General features: G+C 48.2%; 1 protein-coding gene across 1 annotated transcript in view; it reads right to left on the bottom strand.

Moving 5' to 3' along the window:
* Positions 1-2,184: 2,184 nt before the first annotated feature.
* LOC122365761 overlaps positions 2,185-23,833 on the bottom strand; it is a 120,088-nt gene continuing 98,439 nt past the window's right edge. Inside the window, exons 14-22 of the mRNA XM_043337250.1 lie at positions 21,816-22,026; positions 21,469-21,660; positions 18,919-19,066; positions 15,646-15,821; positions 13,193-13,359; positions 6,614-6,755; positions 6,205-6,360; positions 5,200-5,316; positions 2,185-3,265 (exon numbers count right to left, since the gene is read on the bottom strand). Coding sequence (XP_043193185.1) covers positions 3,209-3,265; positions 5,200-5,316; positions 6,205-6,360; positions 6,614-6,755; positions 13,193-13,359; positions 15,646-15,821; positions 18,919-19,066; positions 21,469-21,660; positions 21,816-22,026 — 1,366 coding nt within the window. The 3' untranslated portion in view covers positions 2,185-3,208. The remainder of the gene's footprint in view (positions 3,266-5,199; positions 5,317-6,204; positions 6,361-6,613; positions 6,756-13,192; positions 13,360-15,645; positions 15,822-18,918; positions 19,067-21,468; positions 21,661-21,815; positions 22,027-23,833) is intronic.

Genomic DNA, 23,833 nt, shown 5'->3' with positions numbered 1-23,833 from the left:
CCTATGTATGAATCTATGAAATTATGTTGGTAGATTTCCGATTTCGATTCCTCCAGCTGGGGGGGGGGGGCTCAAATACATTACGAGCCCCCCCCCCAGCCGAAAAGCTGGGGGGCTCAGCCCCCGCTAGCCCCCCCCCCCCGGTTCCCGCGCCACTTTCAGGTAACTCCTGTCCCAGAATCTCCATCAGTTACAGCCATCATCCGTCCGTAGAGTCCCACCCGCTGGCCGTTGCTGTCTGCGACTAGCTACACTAGGTGGGTCGATCCTGGCCGACCTGCATCGGCCCTGTACCTACTGAGTCACTCTTCCGAATGGATTCAGTTCCACTAATTGGCCGTTATAACACCTGGGTCGCTGCTAGGTCGGGCCGAGATGAGGCTATTGATCCAGCCAAAACGAACCGTTCGGGGGTGCTGGGCTGCGTCAGCCGAGTGCCGAGTGCCGATGGCTTCCGTAGGCGCTCATCACGCCACACTAGTGACATCTATGAACGATTCGACACATTGCACATTACAGACAGACGAAGCGACTAAAAAGCAGATGACAGTCTAGCGTTCTATTCCTGCAATTTCATTTCCTGCAAACAAATTCCACAAACAAAGCTGCAGCGGTCGACTGATAATGGCTCTGTTAACGGCAGTCCAGGGCGCCTGGTTCTCGCCACACTGGGGTGGCCGGTCTGGGCTGCAATAACCCGCGCCCCGTAGGGGGGGCCGAAACGGCCCCCCCCAGTACTTTTCGGTCGATATCTCCTAAACGGCTGGAGATATCGCCACCAAACTTTCAGGACCCCTCCGGGCATCAATTTTACACATTGTGACCAAAAATTTTTCCAGAGGCTATGATAGGTTGGCCACAAATGACGTCAGAGTGACGTCATGTTCTGTCATTTTCGACCGAAAAAAGACCTTCGCGAGTAGACCTGTCAGGACTACAGCTTTGAAGATACAGAAAAATGATCAAGACATAAAAGGTGTAGAATTGACAGTGCTACAAAACTGCTATCTCGAATTTTTGAAATTTTTGAGTTTTGACCCCCAAAAATCAAAAAAGCATTTTTTTGGGATATATTCGCCAAAAAATCCAAAAGGTTTTTCGAGTTTCGAAAAAACCGGAATATATGTGATAGTGCCTACCGTCTTCTATTTACATACCAAATTTCAGATCGATACCTCGTTTTTTGGCCAAGTTATAGCGAAAAAACTGTTCAAAAATGATGACGTCAAATTTTCAAACTCAATTTTTGGCAATTCTAGAACTCGTAGAGCAAAACGAAGACCACCATTAGACTCCCCGTGACGAGTTGCATCGAATCGATACCCATTTTATGCAAAAATATCAACTTTGAAATTTGACCTAATTTGACCTGACCTTGACCTGACCTTCACCAAAACGTGACCTAGGCTGGCCCCAAAGGCTGCCTAACCCACATAATCGCATTTGTCATGTAAAATGGACCATAAAACATGTATCACACGACACATTCATATTGTGACCCCCGGTGACCTGACCTCGCTGTGACCTGACCTGGTATCAGTGACCTCAGATAGCAAAGTATGTGTTTGACGAAGAATGTAGTACCATCGATGGTTTTCAATAAATTACCAATTTACTCGCTTTCACAGCACATTTCTTGAATTGCCTGTGAACGGTGAAAATCTGACCTTTGACCTGACCTGTGACGTCATCGGTTTGACCTAGGTCAATGAAATTTGGTCACAAGGTAGTTCCCAGGTGGGGCTATCGAACGCCGTTTGAATTTTGAAAATCGGCCGGTAACTTTCCGAGATCTTAGGGGGGGGGGCCGAAACGGCCCCCCCTACGGGTGGTAGGGTCCGCCGGTAGCCCTACGGGGCGCGGGATAAGAAGCTCAACCCCACACCACCCGGCCAGCGGCTGTCAGACACAATAATAAACAGTGGGACGGCCGGCCGGCGCCACGGTCCGAGACACTCAGTGGGGAAGCGCGTCTGATGGGCGCTGAAGGGTGGGAGGGGGTGTCAGTGAGGAAGGGAGGGTGACAGACTCAGGACGCGTGCAGGGAGAAACGAGGGTGCCCGCCGAGCGTGGTAAACGGTAGGAACCCTTATGTAGTCTAGAGAGCGCGTCCTAGATTACAAAACAATATGAACAATGACGTAAAACAATGAGATCGGCTATACACGAAATGATGTTGCAGGCTGCTTGAACAATATATCATGTATTTGATAAATGAGATCAGCATAAGCACAACAGTGAGCATAATATATCACATCAATAAAAACTCACCACAACATATTAAACAACCAGCGTCAAAGTATCAAAACAAAACAAAATACTTGGTTGCGAAAGAAAAGTCAAATATCGAGCATTTCAACACGACCGTTCAAAAATACTTGGCTGCGAAAGAAAAGCCAAATATCGAGCATTTCAACATAACCGTTTCATTTCAATATATTACGCGGCTCATCAAAGCAGTGCTGGCTTTTCACTGTTAGTGAACCAAGACACACAGACACAAAGCAGCTGCTAAATTCACGCAGAATCAGGTAACGCTGTGTAAATTAGAATTTGGGCGGACAGACACTGACCAAGACTGTGTGCTGTATGCTTTACTGCGGTGACTGAGCGGTATTTGTCGTGCGTCATACGATGTGACGCCGACGTCACCCGACGTGACGCCGACGTCACATGGTGTGACACCGACGTCACATCATGTGCCACTGACGGAGTGAGACTGACTGTGTGAGCGCGGTATCTCCCGTTCACACAAACGCGGCCTCGGCTGCCTAGTCCTACATGTAACTGGTCTTTGCCCTGATTCGCATCCCTCACCGAAATTAACGATGATATATAGTGGCCATGATCTTTTCCTCCCCTGCCCCACCTTGCTGAAAATGCACTCTAAGAAAATAGAGCTGAGCTCCACCGTACTTCGCAAACCTTTCTTGAAGACAATGCCACACGAAGCCTTCGTGTGACGAAGCTGATGTGCTGTGTGTGCTTGCTTTCTAAAATCGCTAACATAACAATCCCGACACACATGACACACTGTCGGCCAATTCATTTTACGCAGTGGCAGCTAAATAATCATCTGACGCTGTGCAGCAAACATGGCCAACATGGGCCCTCCACCGTCCTCTCCCGAGCGACCCGACCGAGCCGCCGCCCGGTCAAAGGTCACGGTCGGGTGATCGCCGGGTCACGTCAGGGAGACAGGCGACCTCTACTCCTCTGGGATGCCCTGGATCTTCTTCTCTCCGCTGGACACCAAGGCTTTGTTCTGCCGTAAAGAGAGTGACGAGTTAGTGACTAAAAAAAGGTAGCAGGGTCACGGCAGTGTGTGACCTCTGGAGGGGGATTAGATCCGTTTATCCAGCGTGTTTGCAGGGAAATTGTAACAACAGTGAGCTGATACAGGCAAACGATCCGTCACCGATATGGCAGCATTTTGGCAGCACTGGGCGTCACTGGCGGGAACAATCAGGTGCGATCGTTGGCGAACAGCTCAGCCAGCCGGCCATGGTCATTGGTAAAGCTCTACAAAGCGTACACAACTCACAGAACACACAATACGACCTACAAATCGATAGCCAACCGAGGTGGGAATTGTTCTCGGTGGTTCTTGTTAGCATTTTAGCACCGCACACGGACTAAGCTCTTATATGGCTGGGGGATCTATAATGTGCAAGCATCTATAATGTGCAAGCTATATTCGTAACGTTTCCCTACGATGAATAGTTCACAATAGTAGGAATAGTTCACAAAAATACGATGTGCGAGAATCGAATTAAAAATTAAATAAAAAAATAGGTACGATTCTCGGGTGTCTTCGAATAAAACGTCCAGTTTTCAATCGTTACATTCACGGAGACCTGAAAGGATTTTTGAACTTGTAATGAGTAGCATGTTCCATAACCTTTGGCGCTTTTATCCACCGATCCCCAAATAAGTGAAGAGTGGCTTCGTTAGTGTGTGAACTAATAAGTGAAGTTGCTGCACTGACGTCTGCCGGCTGCCGCTCAGGCCAGCAGTGTCAAAGGCCGCACTGTTGGAGCCCGGGGGAGTCTGTTCTCTCGGCTGACTCACCATGCCGCAGCGGACTGCACTCAGCACAGCACTATGACTGGCTGTGTAAGCACCCTCACCGGCTAGCGATGCGGCGCTGCAGTAACACTGTACTGTGTCACCGATATTGAATAAACACAACAGATCAGACCCAGCCGGGCGCCGGAGGCGGCGGATCACAGAACACTGGGCTGAGGTATGCAGCTCTGGCCATAACAGCTGGGTGAGATATGCCGACCCAAACCGGCGCCAAGCACCTGATGTACCGGTGCACCTAGCGTGATGTGAGAGTGTTACAGCTCAGACGCCGTTACTTTTTCAGCAACAGTCCTGCACCGTTCGTCCTTTCGCCTAATGTAGATTGCGGAGGAATGACCCAGTATGGACGGAACAATCTGGTCGCGGACGATACTGCTTTGTAACCACAGCATAGTTCCAATAATCATTACCAGCGAAGCGCTCCTTCAACTAAAGCAAAGAGTCAGACACGCACCCCTCCCGTCTTGTCAGCAGCATTTGTCTGCTCTCGTGATGTGATGGTGATGGTGACCAGACCACCGCCCTAGTGTCCGCAGTCCACACAGACTCCCCCGTCACACTGAGCCGCAGGGGTTGATGAGGGAGGGGAGGTTGCAGCGTTATCTGGGTATGACCTCAGCGGAGGTGGTGACCGCTCTGTTCTAGCCCCTCCGCCCCCCCCCCCTCTACTGACACAGGACAGACGGTGACTCATAGAGGAGGGGGGGGGGGGGGCACGTGACACCCTTCGTCAGGCCGTGTCTGCTGAGACTGGAGTGTGGAACAGCTGCATGGTCAAATGGGCAAGGGCAAAACGTCATATCGGAACAGCCATTGGACGTGAAATTTGTTATTTGTTTTTGAACGACCGAATCCGATCAGTCCAAATACCAGCCCGTATCACTGAAACTCTGGCCCGACACGTCATAGACAAACGTTCAAACAAAGGGAACGATTACGGTTAAGTTAAGGAAAAAACGCATTCAAACTATGTAACCAATTGGATATGATCCGAGAATCGCGTGACAATCCGGTCAGAATCAGATCAGGACGTCCGGTCAGAATCAGATCAGGACGTCCGATCAGAACCAGGTCAGGATGTCCGATCAGAACCCAATCCCGTTCGCTCACCAGCAGGGTGTTGAACTTTTTCACCATGGCCGTCTCGAAGGTCTGCTTCTCGTAGATGTAGTCGTCGCCGTGGACGCCCTCCTGCTGCTGCTTCTCCGTCATGTTCTCAAAGACCAGCTGCCGAAGACGGCACAGATGTTGGCAATGTCAGACGCAAAGTGATGCGCCATTAAATTCATCACTTCTATTGGGAGATTATTATAATAGATGGATACGTAATCTATGGCGAAACGTGGCCCCAATCAAATGACTAGCTTGTGGTCAAGTTGGAAGTTTCACCAGTGATCACATTTCGTATAACATCGATTTCCGGTTATTTGAGATACAGGTCGTTGAATAATATCGTGTTTATGAGCCACGTGTCATAGAAGTACTCCCCGGTCCTGAGTCAGAATCCACCGTCATCAAAGACCAACGAACACCCTATTCCAATAAACACAGGAGGGGAGGCGCCGAGGCGCTATGCGAGCCGGGGTAATTGACAGCTGGTGAACGGTTTACAGCCATTGGTCAGTCACCCTCGGGGTATAGGATTTATGGACCGGGTGAAGAGTCGAGGACGGTCGCAAATGGTCTGAGGACTGGGGAGGGATAAGCATGGACTTGGGAAGGACGTCTATGAACTGGGGATCCACAGAAGGTAGCATGGGAAGGGAATATTATTAATGGTGAAACAAAGACATGTGGTGGAGAGTGGAGACTGCGAAAATGATCGCTGCGTGAACGCTAAAGCCAGATCTATCCGGTAGAAATGGTGGGATACTTAATGATTCACGTGGAATACGGGTCAGAAGGACAAAAAGTAATTAAACATGGACAGTGACAGTGGCCAATGGCCATGCTGCAAGTATGCTGGGACAAAAAGGATAAGGAATATGCAAAGTTCGGTCAGGTCAGAAGCCAACATCAGACTAGTCCGTGCGACGTTACGTAGTTTACTGCGTGCACTAATACACAGTCGTATACTGATCATCAATACATGTCGATGTCGGCCGGCGCACTGACCGCGTTCACGGGCGGGCCGGCCTTCTGCGACTTGTGTTTGTTGTACTTGTCCAGCGGCTGGAGGGCGGCCAGCACCGAGTCGTACCGCTGGATCGGCGGACACTCCTCGCTGCTGAATGTGCCGTCCCAGATGGTCACCTCCAGGCTGGCGCCGTCCTGTACGGAGGAAAACGGTTAACCCACGTCGTACACATGCGCTGGCACCGTCCCGGGTAAATTCAACGGTCAACTCGAGTCGTCACTCGTCACCAGTACGCTGGGGCCCTCCTCAGACCAGCCGACATTCACAGGGGCATGCACGCTTGACTGAAATGTAGCACGGATAAGACGGAATTAGGTTCCAAATGTCAATCCAAACAGGTGGTAATACTTTTTTTAAAAAATGTCATCGAACCCCCAATCAACATACGTGCGGAGTGATGAGCTCCTTGGATTTTCCTTCGGAGAACAGCTTGGCGCCGGCCCCGGTGCGCTGCGCTAGCTCCAGGAACTCGGAGTTCACGGGCGGCATCAGCAGCGGCACCGCGTGAGTGCCAGAAAACACGGACTTGCTGTAGACGGGAGGAGAGAGAGCCAGTGTCAGGGCAACAACAACGATTGTGCTGCCATCTGAAATATCAGAGCCGAAGTCCGCAGCCACCTGTTGAAAGGGATGCGTACTAACTACAGGCTTCCGAAGATCCGGTAGACTGTCGAAATTGCAATGCCGTCTGACGTCAACTAATGAAACACTTAATAGCAAAATGATAATAACAGTGGTGCCGTGCATGTATTTGAAACTTAATATGAGGGTGAGGTGTGGAGTAGTTTTCGCGTCCAACGTACGCTCTTGTACTTATCTTATCTTATCTTCGGTTATTTCATATTTGCATAAACCGTGCATGTCCGGCATACCTAATACCTATTACCACTATTACCTACCAATGTCCTTTTTCATAAAGATTCTACAATCCGATTGTAGTTTGTACATTTGTAGTTTTCAAAGTACAATTTTACAAACTACTACTTTTCATAAAGCCTGGACATGCGGCGTCAATAGAATTGTACTTTCGATCCGGGAGCGTAGTTTTGCGGGGCTTCGTCTCCATGGCAACGGAGTAAACAAAAACTTCTGCAACAGTTTCCGATGTTGTGTTGCAAATTGCGTATGGTGTGCTGACAGTTTTTTGCAATTTTTAAAAGAAATAATTATTGATAAATAACTTGAATTGCTTTTAAGGATCAGCCATCGCTTTGTACATGCATAGCTAGAACTTTTATGCTGAAAGTATTAACATTTTCAACGTTGCAATCATTTCAAGATGTGCTTCTTTCGAGATTTGGTATCTGAGTAGGAGTCCAACAAGTCATTAGTTTCTTGAAAGACTGTTTCATGAATTGTTCAGACAATAATGCAAAAATGGCTGAAAAAGGCTTAGGTTAAGCCGATCCGAGTTATAGAGTGGCTATTATGCATATTGTTGACCGATATTACCGTGACGGGCTCTCAATTGCTTTGAGCCTTGAATTACCCGTTTTGATAAGTAATGCAGCCTAGTGAAACATGAAGCAACAGGAAAGCCAGCGAATAAAATGCCAAAATCAAAATGCAAGAGCATTGTGACGAAGCGACAAGCAAATAGATGGAGCCGGAGGCTGGAGCCACCCAGAGGGGTGTTCACGGGCACCGCACACTGCTGCGTGCGGTGTGTGCGGTGTGTCCAGCAGGCGTGGGGGTAGGGGATGGGTAGGCGGCTCTGACGTCACGGCTGCGTGCGGTGGACGGTCCGCTGTGGCCAGTCCCGACCGGCCACAGCGATCGCTGTGTGCGGTGACGGAAGGCTGACGTAGGGACGCAGTGGGCGGAGCTTCGAGGCTGTGTGCACACAGCCGGTCGGACCGCATGCGGTGCGACCGCACACAGGGCCCGAGAACAGCCCTGTGATAAAAGGTTCAAATGAAAGGAAAAAAAAAATTGGAAAAAAATTGTTGATAAAATGCCGTCTTTTTATTGAATTATAAACAATGAATAGACCCGAAGGTGCCCACATGTATGCCAAGTTTCAGCGAAATCGCCCCAGTAATTACCTAGTTATTGAATTGGGAACAAAGTTACACCTCTTCTTTTTTGCTTTTTGCACATGCAGTGGGGGCCACTCACATAGGTCAAGAGTATCCGACCTTTGGTAGAAGGGATGCAGCTACCCTACAACAATTAACGCAAGACAATCGCCCTAGCGGCTGCTGAGATATGAGCCTCTCAAAATCACTACTTTTGCAAAACAGCTTGAAAATGAACACCCTTGACTTTTCACGTGGCACGCAGTAGCGGCGGAACACCTTCCTGCCGACTTTTGGTCCTATTCTTTCCATGCAACGTCCATAGGGCTAATGATAAAATAGCAAAATCAAACGGTGCCCCGGTGCCCCCCCCCCCCCCCGCTCCATCGCCTATGGTGGCACGTGCCACGAGGGTCTCTGAAATGCATCAGGAGTAGTCAATTACGGGGTAGAAGGAATAGGACCAACCAACAAAAAAGACCGCAGGCCAATCGGTCCAGCGGTTGCTGAGATATTAGCCCGTCAAAAGTGTTACTGGCCGGGCCGGACTGGGCCGCTCAATACTGAGATTTTTTTCGTTATATTGAAAAGACCTCGCTTCGCTCGCTGCGCTCTCTCGCTCGTAATAACACATATCGTGCACTGTAAACCAAATTGACAAGTCTTGTGTAATATAACCAATCATCTCTTGGTATGTTTACCAACTGATACTTTTCAAACAAGCCGTTGTCTGGTGCATTGCTTGTCAGGTGACAACTACGAGTCAATAGTTACTATGCACACCAACTTCTCAGTATCCAGACCAACTCTACATTTGTTTCAACGTTTGTTTCTTAACCAGTTTTGGAAACTTGTTGCCGCATGGTTAGTTAACCGGCGCCTAACTTGTACTGGTCAGCTGGTCAGCATACACATGGTCAGCTGCGCCCGTGACGTCAGACTTGGCGGACCAATCAGCGGTCGCCGTCCGGCCCCGGCGCGGCGGTTTCAAACCGTTCAAACCAGCAGTTGTCGCGCGGCCGCCGTGCAGCATGGATCAGCGACGAGGGCTGTTCCAGCATTTGTGCAGTAAAAAGTGAAATCTGTGAACTGTGGTGTTCGTGCTGTGAGTGAGGCCCGCTCTGGCCTGCGGGACGCACTAATCGTGCCTATACCCGCGGTCGAGACGCCTCCCTTCCCCTGCGCGCGCAATGTAAGTGGGCCAGACCTTTGCATGCACATGTGAGCAGATGTTTTGCGGTCGGTGTTTTTTTATATATAAATACATTTATTTGCCTTTAATTCAACTCTTTGTATTTTTAACTTAACTGATGGACATATATGGGCTGTAAAAGCTAATCTGGTTGGCGATCATTATTTATTCGAATTATCTGCGTGATCGTGCAACTGCCATGATTGTTATGGTCAATGTGGAAATATTCGTCATACGGGCATGTTATACTTCTGGCTTGATGCGATGCACAAAACCATGTTCTTCCACAAAGGTACGCAGCAGTTCTTGCTTCAAAGACTTATATGCTGACGGTGCACGATAGGTATACCTACCTCATGCATTTACCACATCCATTCGAAAATATGCACTTGGAATTGTCTCCAGTCAATAGTATTAATTACATACTACGTGATGTAGGTACGTGACCGTAATAAATACTAATGATTCCAGAAACTTCCGAATGGATGTGGTGTATGCATTCATCGATTATATAACCCATCAGTATTTCGTTTCTTGTCAGCGCAAGCCTTTGAGCAATAACTGATGCCAGTCATGGTTTTGTGCACCACTTCCAGCCAAAAAATGACCTGTACGTATAGAAAATATTTCCTGAATCAGTATCGTGGCAATTGAAAACGAACGGGAATCGTAAGTTCTTAAGGTTATCAACGCAAACAAAGCGATTGTAAGGAAGAACAAGTTCGAACTGAGCGTTAGTACACTTACTTGTTGACAATTTGTAAACTAGCAATGCCCAGTCAAAGGCTAGTTCATCAACAAACCAGGGGTTGTTGAACCGACAAGGAAACGGCTATGCCTATCCAGAAGTTGGTAGGTTCACAAGGCCCAGACTAGTACTCAACAAGGTGACGCCTATGCGAATTGGAACCAAACTTGTAGACAAACTGTTAGTTTGTTGGCCAACAAGCCTGGGGTTGGTGAATCGACAAGGTATCGACAAGGTGACGGCTATGCGAATTGGAACCAAACTTGTAGACAAACTGTTAGTTTGCTGGCCAACAAGCCTGGGGTTGGTGAATCGACAAGGTATCGACAAGGTGACGCCTATGCGAATTGGAACCAAACTTGTAACAAGGAGCCAACTTGTAGATTTGGTTTACAGTGTGTATCTGAGCATTGGTTATTATTGAATTAGATTATTAGCAACGTTAAGCTGATTCCTATGCTTCAGCTCCAAAATTCTACACACGGTTAGGGCGTTGTAGATTTCGATTGTATTTTCCGTCAAGGAAATCCCAAAATCAGAGGAACCGTTCTTTTTATGAAACAGATTGCTAGTTTTTTTGGCTGATAATTGCCGAATGTGAGTTGTAGGTTTGTGGAATTGTAGTTTGTACATTCGGATTGTACTTTTTCCTTTATGAAACAGATTTGTACAATCGGAAGTACAAACCTACAAACTACAACTACAATTATACAATTCCAGGCTTTATGAAAAAGGACACTAGTGTCAGACCCTTTTCCGAAATCGGTGCTGACCCTCATGATTAAGACGTTATTATTGCAATGAATTTGGAAGGGTGCGTTCCGATTTTGCTGGGCGAATTAATAGGGAACTGTTCGGTGGTTCGCGAAAATAACGGTTGACGATATCTAAGCTCCATTTCTCTCGGTTATATTTCCCAAGGCGCTTTTTGAGGCTAAGTAATAAGGAGGTATCAATATTTAGGGGATATTAAAAGTCTTAAATTAGAAAACATGTAGGACTGTGATAGTTTGTCGGTTAAATTATTTCATTATTTCTGAGGGCTGAGATAGATATGGACGGAAGAAATGCCGTTAAAGGGACCCTCCCACCTTCAAAAAAGTTAATGAATTGGCACGAAAGTGATGTCGCTCGGTTCAGAAAGAGCGAAAACGAATATCTACCAAATTTCATCGAAAAATATTCACCGGTTTTCAAGATATTCGACTTTTACTTTTGTTTACTTTTCGGGATCTCCGCTGTTCCTAGCGACTTTATTTGAAAGTGCGGCATTTGTTGCGCGCAAAGCAGCATATACCACCGCGTGCTACCAAACGTTTTAGTAAAAGATTTAAAAATCGTTAGATCTCCGCTGACGTCACAAATTCTAAGGGGGCATACCAATGCACTAGCCCCTTAGAATCTGAAAACTGCAAGTTTGAAATTCCATATCTCCGAATTAAAGCATTTGTCGATGTTGTGAGTGCCCAAACCGGTATTTGCAGGCCATGGCCACCAATTTGGCTATCTCAACTCAAAACTAATGTTAAGGTGGGAGTGTCCCTTTAAAATACGTACCTACCCAATAGAAATGTACCCACCAGCTACCGATGCTATCGACCTTCGAGTCGACAGGATTACACGCCGCAAAGCCACCACATCGATCGGAAATGCCAGTGTGCAGCTGCCATGAGAGCCCCTGTGCTCCTTCCGCGCACAGGTGTGCCTCTGTAATGGGCCCGGCCGGCCGGGTGAGGCGGGCGACCGTCGAACCCTGCGGTCTGTCGCCGCCGTGCTCGTGGGTTTCCTCATCCTCCCCAGACCTCGGAGTGGGCCTGCTCTGCGCCGGCTCACCCCTGGCACATGATGTGACATCTGATGCTGACGGACGGGTCGCATCGACCGGCTCGCCGCGCCGCCAGAGGCACACAAACCGACCAGTCGGAGGAAAATCCTTCACGTCCGCAGAACAGAGATTGATGGAACCTCTTCATAGCTAACCGCACAATAATCCAGTAGCAATAAGACGTATTGAGGAAAGCAGCGTCGCCGTTTGAATTTGTAAACGATCGGTTCGGTCCACACGGATACGATCCATTTATCAAGGACAGGTTATACTATAGTGAGGTGGTCCAACATATTTGCTTGTTTGTGCGCTTCGGCAGAATACCACAACTTTTGACGACCAGTGCCAAACAATACCTTTGTCGGATTAAACTATAGTGGCTTGTAAAAAAAAGTTTCTGCGAGACATGGGATATGTTGAATCGCATATTTCAGTTACATGAAGATAATGCAATTCGACACTTACCAAGGCGTACAAAAACGCGTTATCTCTAAAAACTATCGCATTCCTAACAAGTTTTAAATGATACGCTTGTGCCTAGATTTAAGATAATGTGATACATCTACGGAAGCAATAACAAATTTTCGGGAGAACAAACTTATACGTACTCACTTAGGTACGCAAATGCCGATTTTTCATGAACACATAATTAACCATCGCCCGGCGAGGAGGGCTGATGCACCCAGCCCCCAAAGTTTTTTTTTTTTTTTGCAAATAGCGTAAAAACGGCGGAGCGTAGCGCCGCCACATTTGGCACCAAAGTTTGGGGCAATCTTTTGATACCTTTCCCGAAGATTTCAGGTCTCAGTCATTACTGGTCAGGTCACCAAGTTACAAAAACCGATACAAGTTCAGGGTAAAATTGGACTAGCTTAGCGGCAACGAAGTGACAGTTTTTCGCGATTGCCGTAGCACGTAACGCAACCGAATTTCAGACACAATTTGGGGCTTTCATTTGGCACGTGTCCTGGGAGTTTTGAGATCCAGTGACCTCAGCTCAGGTCACCAGGTCACAAACATTGGTATAGTGTAAAAATGACACAAAAATAGGCACACTTTTTCCATTTAATCTAGAGTTATGCATCAAATTGATTCAAACTTGCAAGATATGCTAAGGTCACCGAGCGCCATCCCGGTTTTTCAAATTCAGTTGACCTGAGGTCATATTCCGTCGATTTCCCACCTGTCGAAGAGCTGCAGCAGCGTCCAGGCGGCGGGCCGGTCTAGCTGCAGCTCGGGCTCGGCGTCTCCGTCCCGCGGCCTCACCGTGCCGCCGGGCCGGTACTCGAGCGGCAGAGAGAACAGGCGCACCAGCAGCACTGTGTCGCCGTCGTAGTGCGGGTGGAGCGTCTGTCGAACGGGCGGGGAGAGACGGGGTGTGACCGGAGAGGTAGGCTCACCAAGAGAGCGTGGCTATGTGAGGTGGGGGGGGGGGGGGGGCGGAGAAGTCATAAGTCACCCCTGGGTCGCAATGTGTGGATCAGTTGCGGTCGCAAGTCTTCAGCTGACAATTTTAGGTGGTTGCGTCATCTCTCACTATCTTGCAACAGCTCAAAATATGCCAAAACATTGGCAATCAATTTTCAGATTCAAAGTTCTTGATACCTGACATTTTCGGCACATAAATGTTTGCAAAAGTCAAAAATGGCACATCCGTCTTACAAACGGTTATTAATGTTTAATTTGTAATGCTCACCATAAATTACGCGCATCATTAATGATCAATCTCTGTCGCATTAAATTACATTATTTTGCACCTAACCCCTCATAATTTACCGCGGAAATGAATTACAGGACGCAGGTAAAGCGTCACTCCATGTTCCGCCGCCTGCCGCGGAGATGACCAGCGGAGGCTATAGGCCAGAGGTGAACGTTCAATGACTGACAGCCGGCTCGCCGGGCTCGGAAGGTATTTGCGGACATACCGCACGCCCAGGTCAGAGGATATGACAGGTAGTTCTGAGAACGTCAGCTTCAGCTCGGCCCATCCCACCACATTGCCGCACCGACTCGGGTCCTCTGCATAGATTAAAATGCATAGTTGCACTAAAAAAGTACAAAATTTCCCAAGGGTTTACTCTGCGTTCGAGCTAGTCGGAAGTCGGTTGGCTTTCAGGCGTATCCAGAAAACGCATTTGTATGAATGTTGCGTCGCATTCATCGTAGAGCTAGAACGTTCTTTGCTTTGCCAAAACATGTTACCAATGCGCTTTTACAGAATTGAAACAGTTCTGAGCTTCAAAAGAATTTAGACCTCGAGATAAGCGGGATAAATCCGGGCAAGTACTCGCACACGCTTGTGAACGGTCAGTGGCCCACATCTCGAATTCCGAGCCCCTCCGGCTGACAACGTTAGGACAGGTCAGAGCCGGAACTTTGGTGGGACAGTCAACTCAATAAGACACATTGCCCAAATTTACAGGGCGTGCGGTCACCATTGCTGACATTTCTATAGACTCAGCGGCCGGGTGCGTACCGTTTTCCGTCCGTTGACCCGTCATCGTTCTCTATTGACCCAGCTAAAACTTCGTGAGCGTTACATAATACTCGGAGGTAAGCCACCCATCGAGCCGATTACAACAATTTACAGCCTCCTATACGACTGTCGAATGGCTATCAAGCTGTCAGAGGACTGGTCTTACGGCGTTCGACGTCCGCCAAGGGACTCCCGACACAAATCACATTCTTTATACGAGGCCGGGCACCTTCTCCACTTATACAGCCGGCTGTCACTCCTGGTGAGTCGGGTGAGGCCCACGGTAGACTCGGGAGAGTCAGAGCGAGTCAGCCGGGTGACCAGAGTCGCGAGGCAGTTCAGAGGCAATGAGGAAGGTGTCTGTCGTCTGGGTCAGATCGAGTGACGAATGAACAGAGACGAGGTGTCGCCAACAGCATGGCTGTCTATAGCTGGAGGCGGTGAGGTCACTAATCATCGGACAGAAGAAAGATAATCGATTGGTACATTCAGCGTATGATTGGCAGCATTGCAGCAACACGAACTAAGAAAAAAAAACACAACTGCGGGTAATCCAAGGGCCTATATGCCTTCACAAAACAATAAGATTCGATGAGCCTCTCTTATCCCCAGCAGCGGTGGAACACCTTCAGTTAAGGGGGGGGGGGGGGCACTGCCGACTTTTGGTCCGATGCTTTCCATGCAACGCCCATAGGGCTAATGTTAAAATGTCAAAATCAAAGGAGGGCACGGTGCCCCGGTGCCCTCCTCGTTCCGCCACCTATGCTTATCCCGAGTCAGCCGATTGCCATAACCATAGACAACATAAAGTTCATGTCATTTATGCCATAACACATTGGAACATCCCTGGCGTACCGTAAAGTGGGGCTATTTGAGACAGTGGGGCTATTTGAGACAGTATTTAAAATCGCTATAAAATGAAGATCGTTTGATTTGTGTGCGATATTTTTGCTCAGGGAGGTGTGGAATCGATCAGTAAATCGCCTGAGCAAAAAATTAAGCATAAATTTTAAGTGGTTTTTGTTTTATAGCAATTTTAAATACTGTCTCAAATAGCCCCACTGTCTCAAATAGCCCCACCTTACGGTACCCATTCCACGGCGGCGCGTCGGACTGCACGTCGTAGCCTGACCTTCCGCTGTCCCTCCCAGGTGACTGACCGTGTGCGGGTCCGTCCAGTTGGGCGAGCGCTGCAGACTGTTGATGTCCAGCTTCTGTGTGACGAAGCGCTCGGCGGTCGGGTCGCCGCGACCCGCCCCAGCCGGCCCGCAGTCCTTAGTGGCCTTTCCGGGCAGGTATTCCACCATGGCCAGTGTGAAACGGTTCTCCAGGAACGCTGCGAGGCAACAAACCAGGCCCAAATCTAACCCTGCCTGCTTAAAACTTAACGAAGTTAAACTTCCAACCATTGCACAATAGACGTAGGGGACCGGTGACTTTGGGGCATAACATAAGCGGAAACAGCTTTCGGTTGCTCGGTTACTTGAAATTAATTTGGAGCCAAAAGATTAATTGAGAGTATAATAACAATATATTATAGCCACAAGCCACAAGTATTTCAAATTACAAAGTAGGAACACTTTTGGAATGAAGGGTAATGGGTACCTATATAGGTATGTAGATACAACGTTGATCACTAGTTGCTATGGAAGAGTTAACACGGATCTGAATTCTCCGCAAACGCAAGACGCTAGTTTTGCTCCGGTCACCGAGCAGCTCATGGCCCACTTAGCCTATATGCCGTGCCGTTGCACTGGCCCAGCCGCCAACTTTTACCCCATACGGCCCTGGGTGGTCCCGGACTCGAAAGACGACTCAGGTTGCAGATATCTCAATCTCTTACTGGAAGACAATCGATTATCCCGAATAAGGCAGTCTTACCTGTCTACCGCCTGACGGATTCTGTCGTTTACATCAAGAATTTCATCAATTAGAAGGAATGGAGAACTTTAATATTTACATATTTAATGATTACTCGATAAGAACAAGAAAAGGATTGCTAATGTAGGCAAAGCACGTGGCCAGAAGTTGCTGCTATCCTAATTAGGGACGTAAATTAGAAACAATTCAAATTCGTTTCGCAAGAAAACCGCTAGGCGCTATGGCTTGGTTAAGGGCAGCATTAGGGTCAGTGTTCGTTCACCCGAAGAATCTCCCATGACCCAGGGTATCACCGTTAATCCGCACGTGCCGTCGCGCTCATCATATCCCTCCCGCGCTCACCATCCTCCAACGCCCATCATCCTCCAACGCCCCGGTCCAGCCAGTGGCTCACTCCGACACACTGAGACCCGCGCTCACCATCCTCCAACGCCCCGGTCCAGCCAGTGGCTCACTCCGAAACACTGAGACTGACGCACTGAAGTCCGCCGCACGCGCAAAACGGCCGGCCTGCTCAGTTCTCGTGCCGAAGAGCCGGGGGGGGGGGGGGGACTGGGAGGCTCCTCCACCAGGCACGGGCATTACCTCAGCACGTGCTGAGGCGCGCCCAGGTCAAAGAAGCCCACCGAACAGTGAGTCACCTCACACGCCTGTGACGCAGACCGACACAGCTGACTGTCCTCTGTGTGAGGGAGCGTCCGTCTGTCAAACTATCGAGCACGACAGCTAAGCACTGCATCAGGGAACTCGTGTGGAGTAACGGCCGATCATTTGGCCAACTGTTGGACTGTATCGAACAATATAAACTTCGATTGGCAATGGGAGATCTCACACATGCTGTCTCAAGTCATCAGACAGGTAGGTAACAGGTAGCCACAAATTCGGTCAGCCATGGGAAGAGGGCAGTAACAGTTTCGGTGGCCTCGTTTCAATGGGCAATGCTTGCCTTGGGCACCAAATATGATTGATGCCTGGAAGTGACTGAAAAAGGGCACAATTCAGTTTAGTCCCATTTTAACGTTTGATTTACGAGCTAGGTAGTAGGTGGGTAGACCTACTAATGAGCGTTGAAAGATATTTGATGAGCTTTAAGCCATACAAATTGTACCTAATTATTTTTTATGCCTAAACTGAACCTACCACTGCATATTAAAAGGTCGTTTGAGCAGATAAAGAGGTAAAATTGTATCACCACAATATTGACATCACGATGCCCTCACTTTCTTGAGACCTGGTAGAAAGAGTAGGCATGATAAGGAATATGTCATATGATAGCCTATGGGATGTGGTAGATGATAACGGAAATTCGACCTACCTCAGGAAATATTTCAGAGAGCTGGGAAGAAAATGAGCAGGTTTATACATAAAGTACCTACTGCGAGACATTCGTACTCTGCGACCTTTGATTGCTGAGTGAACTAATCCCAGTGGAACCCATTTGAAATTGCTTATGATAAATGTTACTTTTAAGCATTGGAAATTATTATATGTGAACAGGATCTGATAGAATCAAATGAGATGTTGCCACCTGAGACTGACACTAAATACAAAATGATTGACACGCATTCACCCTTATCCATCCGTGATACTGTCAAAAATCCGTTAGGGATAATTGGAATACAATTATATATTTCACAGCACATACATATATTATAATTGCTGATGATATCGAATCAAGTCGGTTAAGTGGGGGGTACCGTTAATATATAATACTGGACCTAATGCCACCAGTGACCAGAACGACCCATTGCGCTGTGCTCCGGGCCGGCGGAGGGGAGGGGTGCTAGTTGGAGCCCGTCTGTGATTGGCTGACGGGCTAGGGCAGGGGGAGGACGGGAGGGAGGGGAGAGCGGCGCGGCCGCCATATTGGGGAAGCTGTGGTTACCTCGACCAAAATCGTGCTGACGCGCGGTCACACATTTTTCGGCCGGTTCGCCAACCTATCCAGTTACGTCCTATGGTTACGTCCGCCGTTTCTTATTTCGAAATCAGGCAATGCGCTGAGCCAGCCCGGCGGGCAATGACCGGGCTTCGCAAACTTTTACCAAACAATACTTCAGCATCAATTCAACCAGTCTTGCGACATAAAATGCTTCCTTGCCAGGGACGGGCAATGACACCGGATTTTGAAACAGCCAACCCATCTATCACAGAGAGTCGTGATAGCAGCATGGCCCCCAAGCATGCTCAAGGGAGCAGCGTTTGATATCCCACGCAAAACATGTTACCTACATTTTGCAGCGAGCATTTTGCTTTTAGGAGAATTCGATTCCCAAGCGATCGTCCTATCGTTTTTTTTTTTTTGTACTTTCGCTTCCTGACGATCGCTTTATAAACAAACACGACCAGTGTTTTGCTTATGTTATGCCTGATCTATGTTCAGACATTTTTTTTCATTTGGCGGCTACCTGGCACCGTACTATACCTACCATCGTTCCAACAAGCTTCATAGGCTGTCCTGCTGTTTAAAAATCTCCCATCCTAAGGTTTCCCCTGGTTTTGAGTCTGAGTTTACATACTCGACAGCCTTATGACAGTCCTAGATCACTTACCCGGCAGTCCGAACGCCTGCTCGAGCATCACATTGGCGCCGACCTCGATGTCGTAATGGATGAACTTCTGCAGGTCCAGGTCGGGCACCGCCGCCTTCTTGTCCTTGTCCTTCTCCTTCTTAGACTCCAGCATCGTCTCCATCCATTTCTACCACCAGAACAGAAACATGAGTCAGAGTGGGTCAGGCATCGGCCTTAAACAGGTCTGGGTCAGGTCAGGTCAGGTCAGGGTAAGGTCAGGTCGGGTCAGGGCAAGGTCAGGTCAGGTCAGGTAAGGGTCAGGTCAGGGCCAGATCAGGGTCTTCATTGAGGCTTTATTCTGTAGGCAGGTGCTGTCCGACTCTTCTCTTCTGAGCATTCCATAAAAGGCAACGTGCATGCCAATGATTCGGCATTGCGATATGACAGGCTGGAAAGTCTATTTATTTTGTATTTTGCAGTGCAATGGAACGCATTGCGCAGTACCTACAGATCATTTCGGTGCGGTCGTGACACATGACACATGACACATGAACGCACAATACTGGTCCGTAGTAAAAAATGCGGTCGCAGGGGTAGGGCTATTATCACCAGTCAGTATTAGCAGGTTATCTCATCGCAACACTAATGCTACATAAGCAGTGAGCACCGTGCAATAAGCCTTAACCCTCGCGGGCCCGGGGGGGGGCGTTTTTCGCCCCCCTTGTGAATATTTGCGATAGCTCCCAAACGCTTAGGGATAGGAAAGCGAAACTTTCAGTACCTTTTCTCCCATCAATTTGACATCTTCTAAAGTAAAGAATTTGGACCTAGCCCCCTTGATGACGTCACAAGGTCCATTTTTCTAGACCCCTGCACGGCAAACTTTGGCGTCACAGACGCAAACTTCAAATAGCTGCTAAAAATAGAGTTTTAGAGATAAAGACAAATTACGAGCACGGTTGTGTAGCGTTTGACCTAGAGAAAAATAGAAAAATAGTTTTGGTGACCTGAGGTCAGAGGTCAGGTCAACGACCCCGAAATGTGGTTTTAGTTTTTCGCAAATAACTTCGACAAAAATGGTCCTAGAGCTACGGCAGTGGTACCGTCGCATTCGCCTTGTCAAGCCGCGTCGAATGATATATATATTTTGTTCGGAAAAGGTCAAGTTTTATGTTGACCTCATGTGACCTCGAATGACCTCTGGTTGACCTTGACACATGAAAGGTCGTTTATGATGGATTTGTACCCGCTGATCACGAATCTGGCATTTATTTTCCTCTAAGCCTTCAGTTAGTGCTTCCGGATGGCAAAATTGTCTTATTCATTATTACTAACTTGAATCAGAGAAATAGCCTCTAGCAGGGATACTCTTCTGTGACCTTGACCTTTGAGCAGCCTTGTATCGTAAGATGAACCACAAATAGGGAACTGCTAAGCCTCAAAACATTTCAAAACATCTTGGAAGTTAGCACGCAAGATGTGCGAAAAAGTGCCAAGTTTGAGGTCAATTTTGAGCATGACCTTGACCTTGACCTTTGATTTTGAACACATTTTCGGAATCCTCACATGCTCTTCTTTTGTTTGACACCCAATTTTGCCGGTTTGGTGCAGCCTGCCGTCCTCTAGAAGGCTTACTTTGAGATCACTACACATGTGCCGGTTTTTGCCTTTGACCTTGACCTCTGACCTTGAAAATTAACCTGAGGTCAAAAATTTTAGGTGCTTTAGAGTCGTCTCGTAAGGACCTTTCGTTTGGTATCGCTTTTGTTGCCGTAGCTCAGTTATTTACGGAGTTAGACAGGGGGGGGGGGGGCGAAAAACGCCCCTCCCCGGGCTGCGTTGGTTGGGATTACCCCCCGGGCCCGGCCGGGTTAACTATGACGCAATATCAGGCCTTTATCGACGCAGTGGTGCCATATATCTGTGCTGCTAATTAAGAAGCCCATTAAAGCTAAATCTGTGGGAGTGTAATAGATTTGGGATATGAAAAATTAACGGTATATGGTTACTTCGAAACAGGTTTGAAATATTTGACGCAGAGACTCACTCGTTTCATAAAATACTGTCATACCAATCCTCGTACAGATATTCTGGATATCATTTCAAGATAAAGTGTCTGTCGACTGGAGCGATATACATAGACCTACATCGACATGAGTTGGATGTATATTTACGGAATGTTGAGTGGTCATCGTAATGCCATTTAAACGCCATAAAATGGTCATTAAAATGATCCAACGCATTTCAAAGGCTGATTAGTGATTACTGAGGGCCCTATTACAGTCATCCGGCGCACCGTAACACGTGCATTTACACTTAGTGTGTATACGATTTAGTATACCTACACGCCCGGTACCTTATGCTTAACTCACACACAAGTCACAATGACTTTGTGCTGAGTCTGACCATCCCTTTCCCTTAAATTACATTTTCCAATCGCATCTGGTTCTCCTCTACCGTATCAACCAGCGCCTCCTTAACCTTCCCTCCCTCTCCAAACTCTTCCTTTTTGCCTCCATCTCCTCTCCATTTTATTCTGTCCGGTGTCCCTCCCTGTCTCCCCTCCTCCCATCCCCATCAGTCCCTCACCTGCAGGTTGGGTCCATCCGCCAGCTGGCTGGTCCTCTGCCTCTCCTGCAGCCGCCGGCACCACTCGCCCACAGTGAGGTCGGCCGTGTCCCTGCGCAGGTAGTGCCGGAACAGACGCGTTTCCGACTCTCCCGGCTCGCAGCTGGCGCTCTGGTAGTAGCCGCTGCTGTACTCGGGCGCGTCCACCGCCGACTGATCACCGGGTCACGGGTCAGAGGTCAGAGGTCACGGGTCAGAATTCAGCACTCAGCAGTAAGTTCTACTGGGCAAGAAGACTCTTTTTTCGCGGGACAAATTGATAGCCAACTTGGTTTCCAGTGGTATGGCTGACCGGGAGCGACTCGTACCTCTGTGTGGGGCAGCAGTCGGTAGAGGATGGTCAGGCCCGGGATGGTGGGGTTGCTGTCCATGTCGCTGGCCATCAGGTTGGCCACGCCGCCCTCGAAGCTGGGCAGGCCGACCCGGATCCGCTGCTGGTGTCCGCCGACTCGCAGCACCGGCTTCCCCTGGGCCGAGTCGAACGGCGCCAGCAGCGTGGTGCCGGCAACCACCATCTGACTGCAGGGCCAGGGGACGGGGGATGGAGTCAGCAGGCGTCACAATTTGACACTGTTTGTGTGTGGAGGGGAAAGGGGTCAGATGGCCTCACACTCTCTGCCTAGAGGGGGTGAAGTGGATCAGAAGGCTTCGCCCTAGGACCGTCAGAGAGCGAGAGGGGGAGGGGGACATCGGCCAGACGGCTTCATGAACTGTCAGAAAAAAAGGTGAAGCTCAAATAGCTCCCTCGTTGATGGGGAGGGTAGCGGTCATCAATTACCACGCTCCGCCATTTCGCTGCCAGTGAAACTTTTTCGCGGCATTACAAACCCTGCAGTTGACAACCGTTGAATGGACGGGTCAGATCTTCACATCAATAACGGATCTGTTTCAGACAAAGTGTTATGTGGGATTGGTCGAGGGGGAGGCGGGGGGGGGGGGGGGGGGGAGAGGGGCTGAAAAGGCTCACAGTTCGTCCACTGACAAAGCGTTGATAGTAATGATTGATGGTGAAATCAAGGATACTATCGGGAGGTAATCTCCTGTACAGTATAATGCCCCGCCACCCCTTGGCCACGATCCCCTGACCATCGAACTTTTCCATTGGCTGGCCTGGCTGTAAGACGGAGCCTTATATGTATAATGATGTCCCATTCTTTCAACGAAAACCGTCGAAAAATACCCTACGGTCTTCTGTCAGCGCTTGCCAGCCTGCATGTTTTTGCCGACATTTCTTGCAAATTCAGCGAGCCCGTGTAATTAAAGGGACACTCCCACCTTAACATTAGTTTTGAGTTGAGATAGCCAAATTGGTGGCCATGGCCTGCAAATACCGGTTTGGGCACTCACAACATCGAAAAATGCTTTAATTCGAAGATATGGAATTTCAAACTTGCAGTTTTCGGATTCTAAGGGGCTAATGCATTGGAATGCCCCCTTAGAATTTGTGACGTCAGCGGAGATCTAACGATTTTTAAATCTAAAGGTCGTTCTCCACGGTACATGTTTTGCGCGTTTTTAATGACGTTTTCACGCTTTTTTGATGTTTTGCGAGTTTTTCATGATCCGGAGTTGATCTGTACCATTAAATTACACGGTGCCATCTCCACGGCGGAAGATTTGTCAAAAATCGAAAAACGCGTGGCTTCATAAAATCAAAAACTGCAAAACTCGTAAAACGCGTCAGTTGTGTCATGCAAAACTCGTAAAACCTTTAAAAAACGCAAAACTCTCATTTGTAAAAACGCGCGATTTTATCCAAACATTTGGATCGAATGAAAGTTTTCCGGTTTTTGACAAGGCTAAAAAGGTAATCCTTCTGCTATTAATACCATTTTACGGTGAAGTGGATGCAATGGAAAGTGTGGAAAGCGATGAAACGCAATTTGATTAAGCCAATGATCATGGCAAGTACTCAGACAACCATACCAATAACTTATGTTGCTATTCCAACGATGTGGATGTCAAATAATCAAGTAGGGTAAGGTGCCTAATTAGCGACCCCCTTAATTTGAACCGTCATTGCTCACGCTCTGTGGGTGCCACTGTATTACTGGCTTCATTTTCGGAGAGATCGTTCATTTTTCTATTAATATATAGTCATTTTCTGCCCCAATATTCACTAACTTATTTGTAGTGAGCATTTTGGCAAACCATTGCAAAAAACGCTAATAGGGAACTCTTCCCGATTAGCGACCGGGGAGGGTCGCTAATAAGTCTATGGGTTTCCCCATATTAAAAATGGCAAAAAATGCGACGCCTGAAAAGATGAAATATGATCTCAAAAAGGTAACCTATACGAAAAGCACTCAATCACTCGAACATGCAC

The sequence above is a fragment of the Amphibalanus amphitrite genome, unplaced genomic scaffold (assembly GCF_019059575.1).
Source record: "Amphibalanus amphitrite isolate SeventyFive unplaced genomic scaffold, NRLGWU_Aamphi_draft 000761F_arrow, whole genome shotgun sequence".
Taxonomy (NCBI): Eukaryota; Metazoa; Arthropoda; class Thecostraca; order Balanomorpha; family Balanidae; genus Amphibalanus; species Amphibalanus amphitrite.
This window is presented reverse-complemented; position numbering and strand designations above follow the sequence as displayed.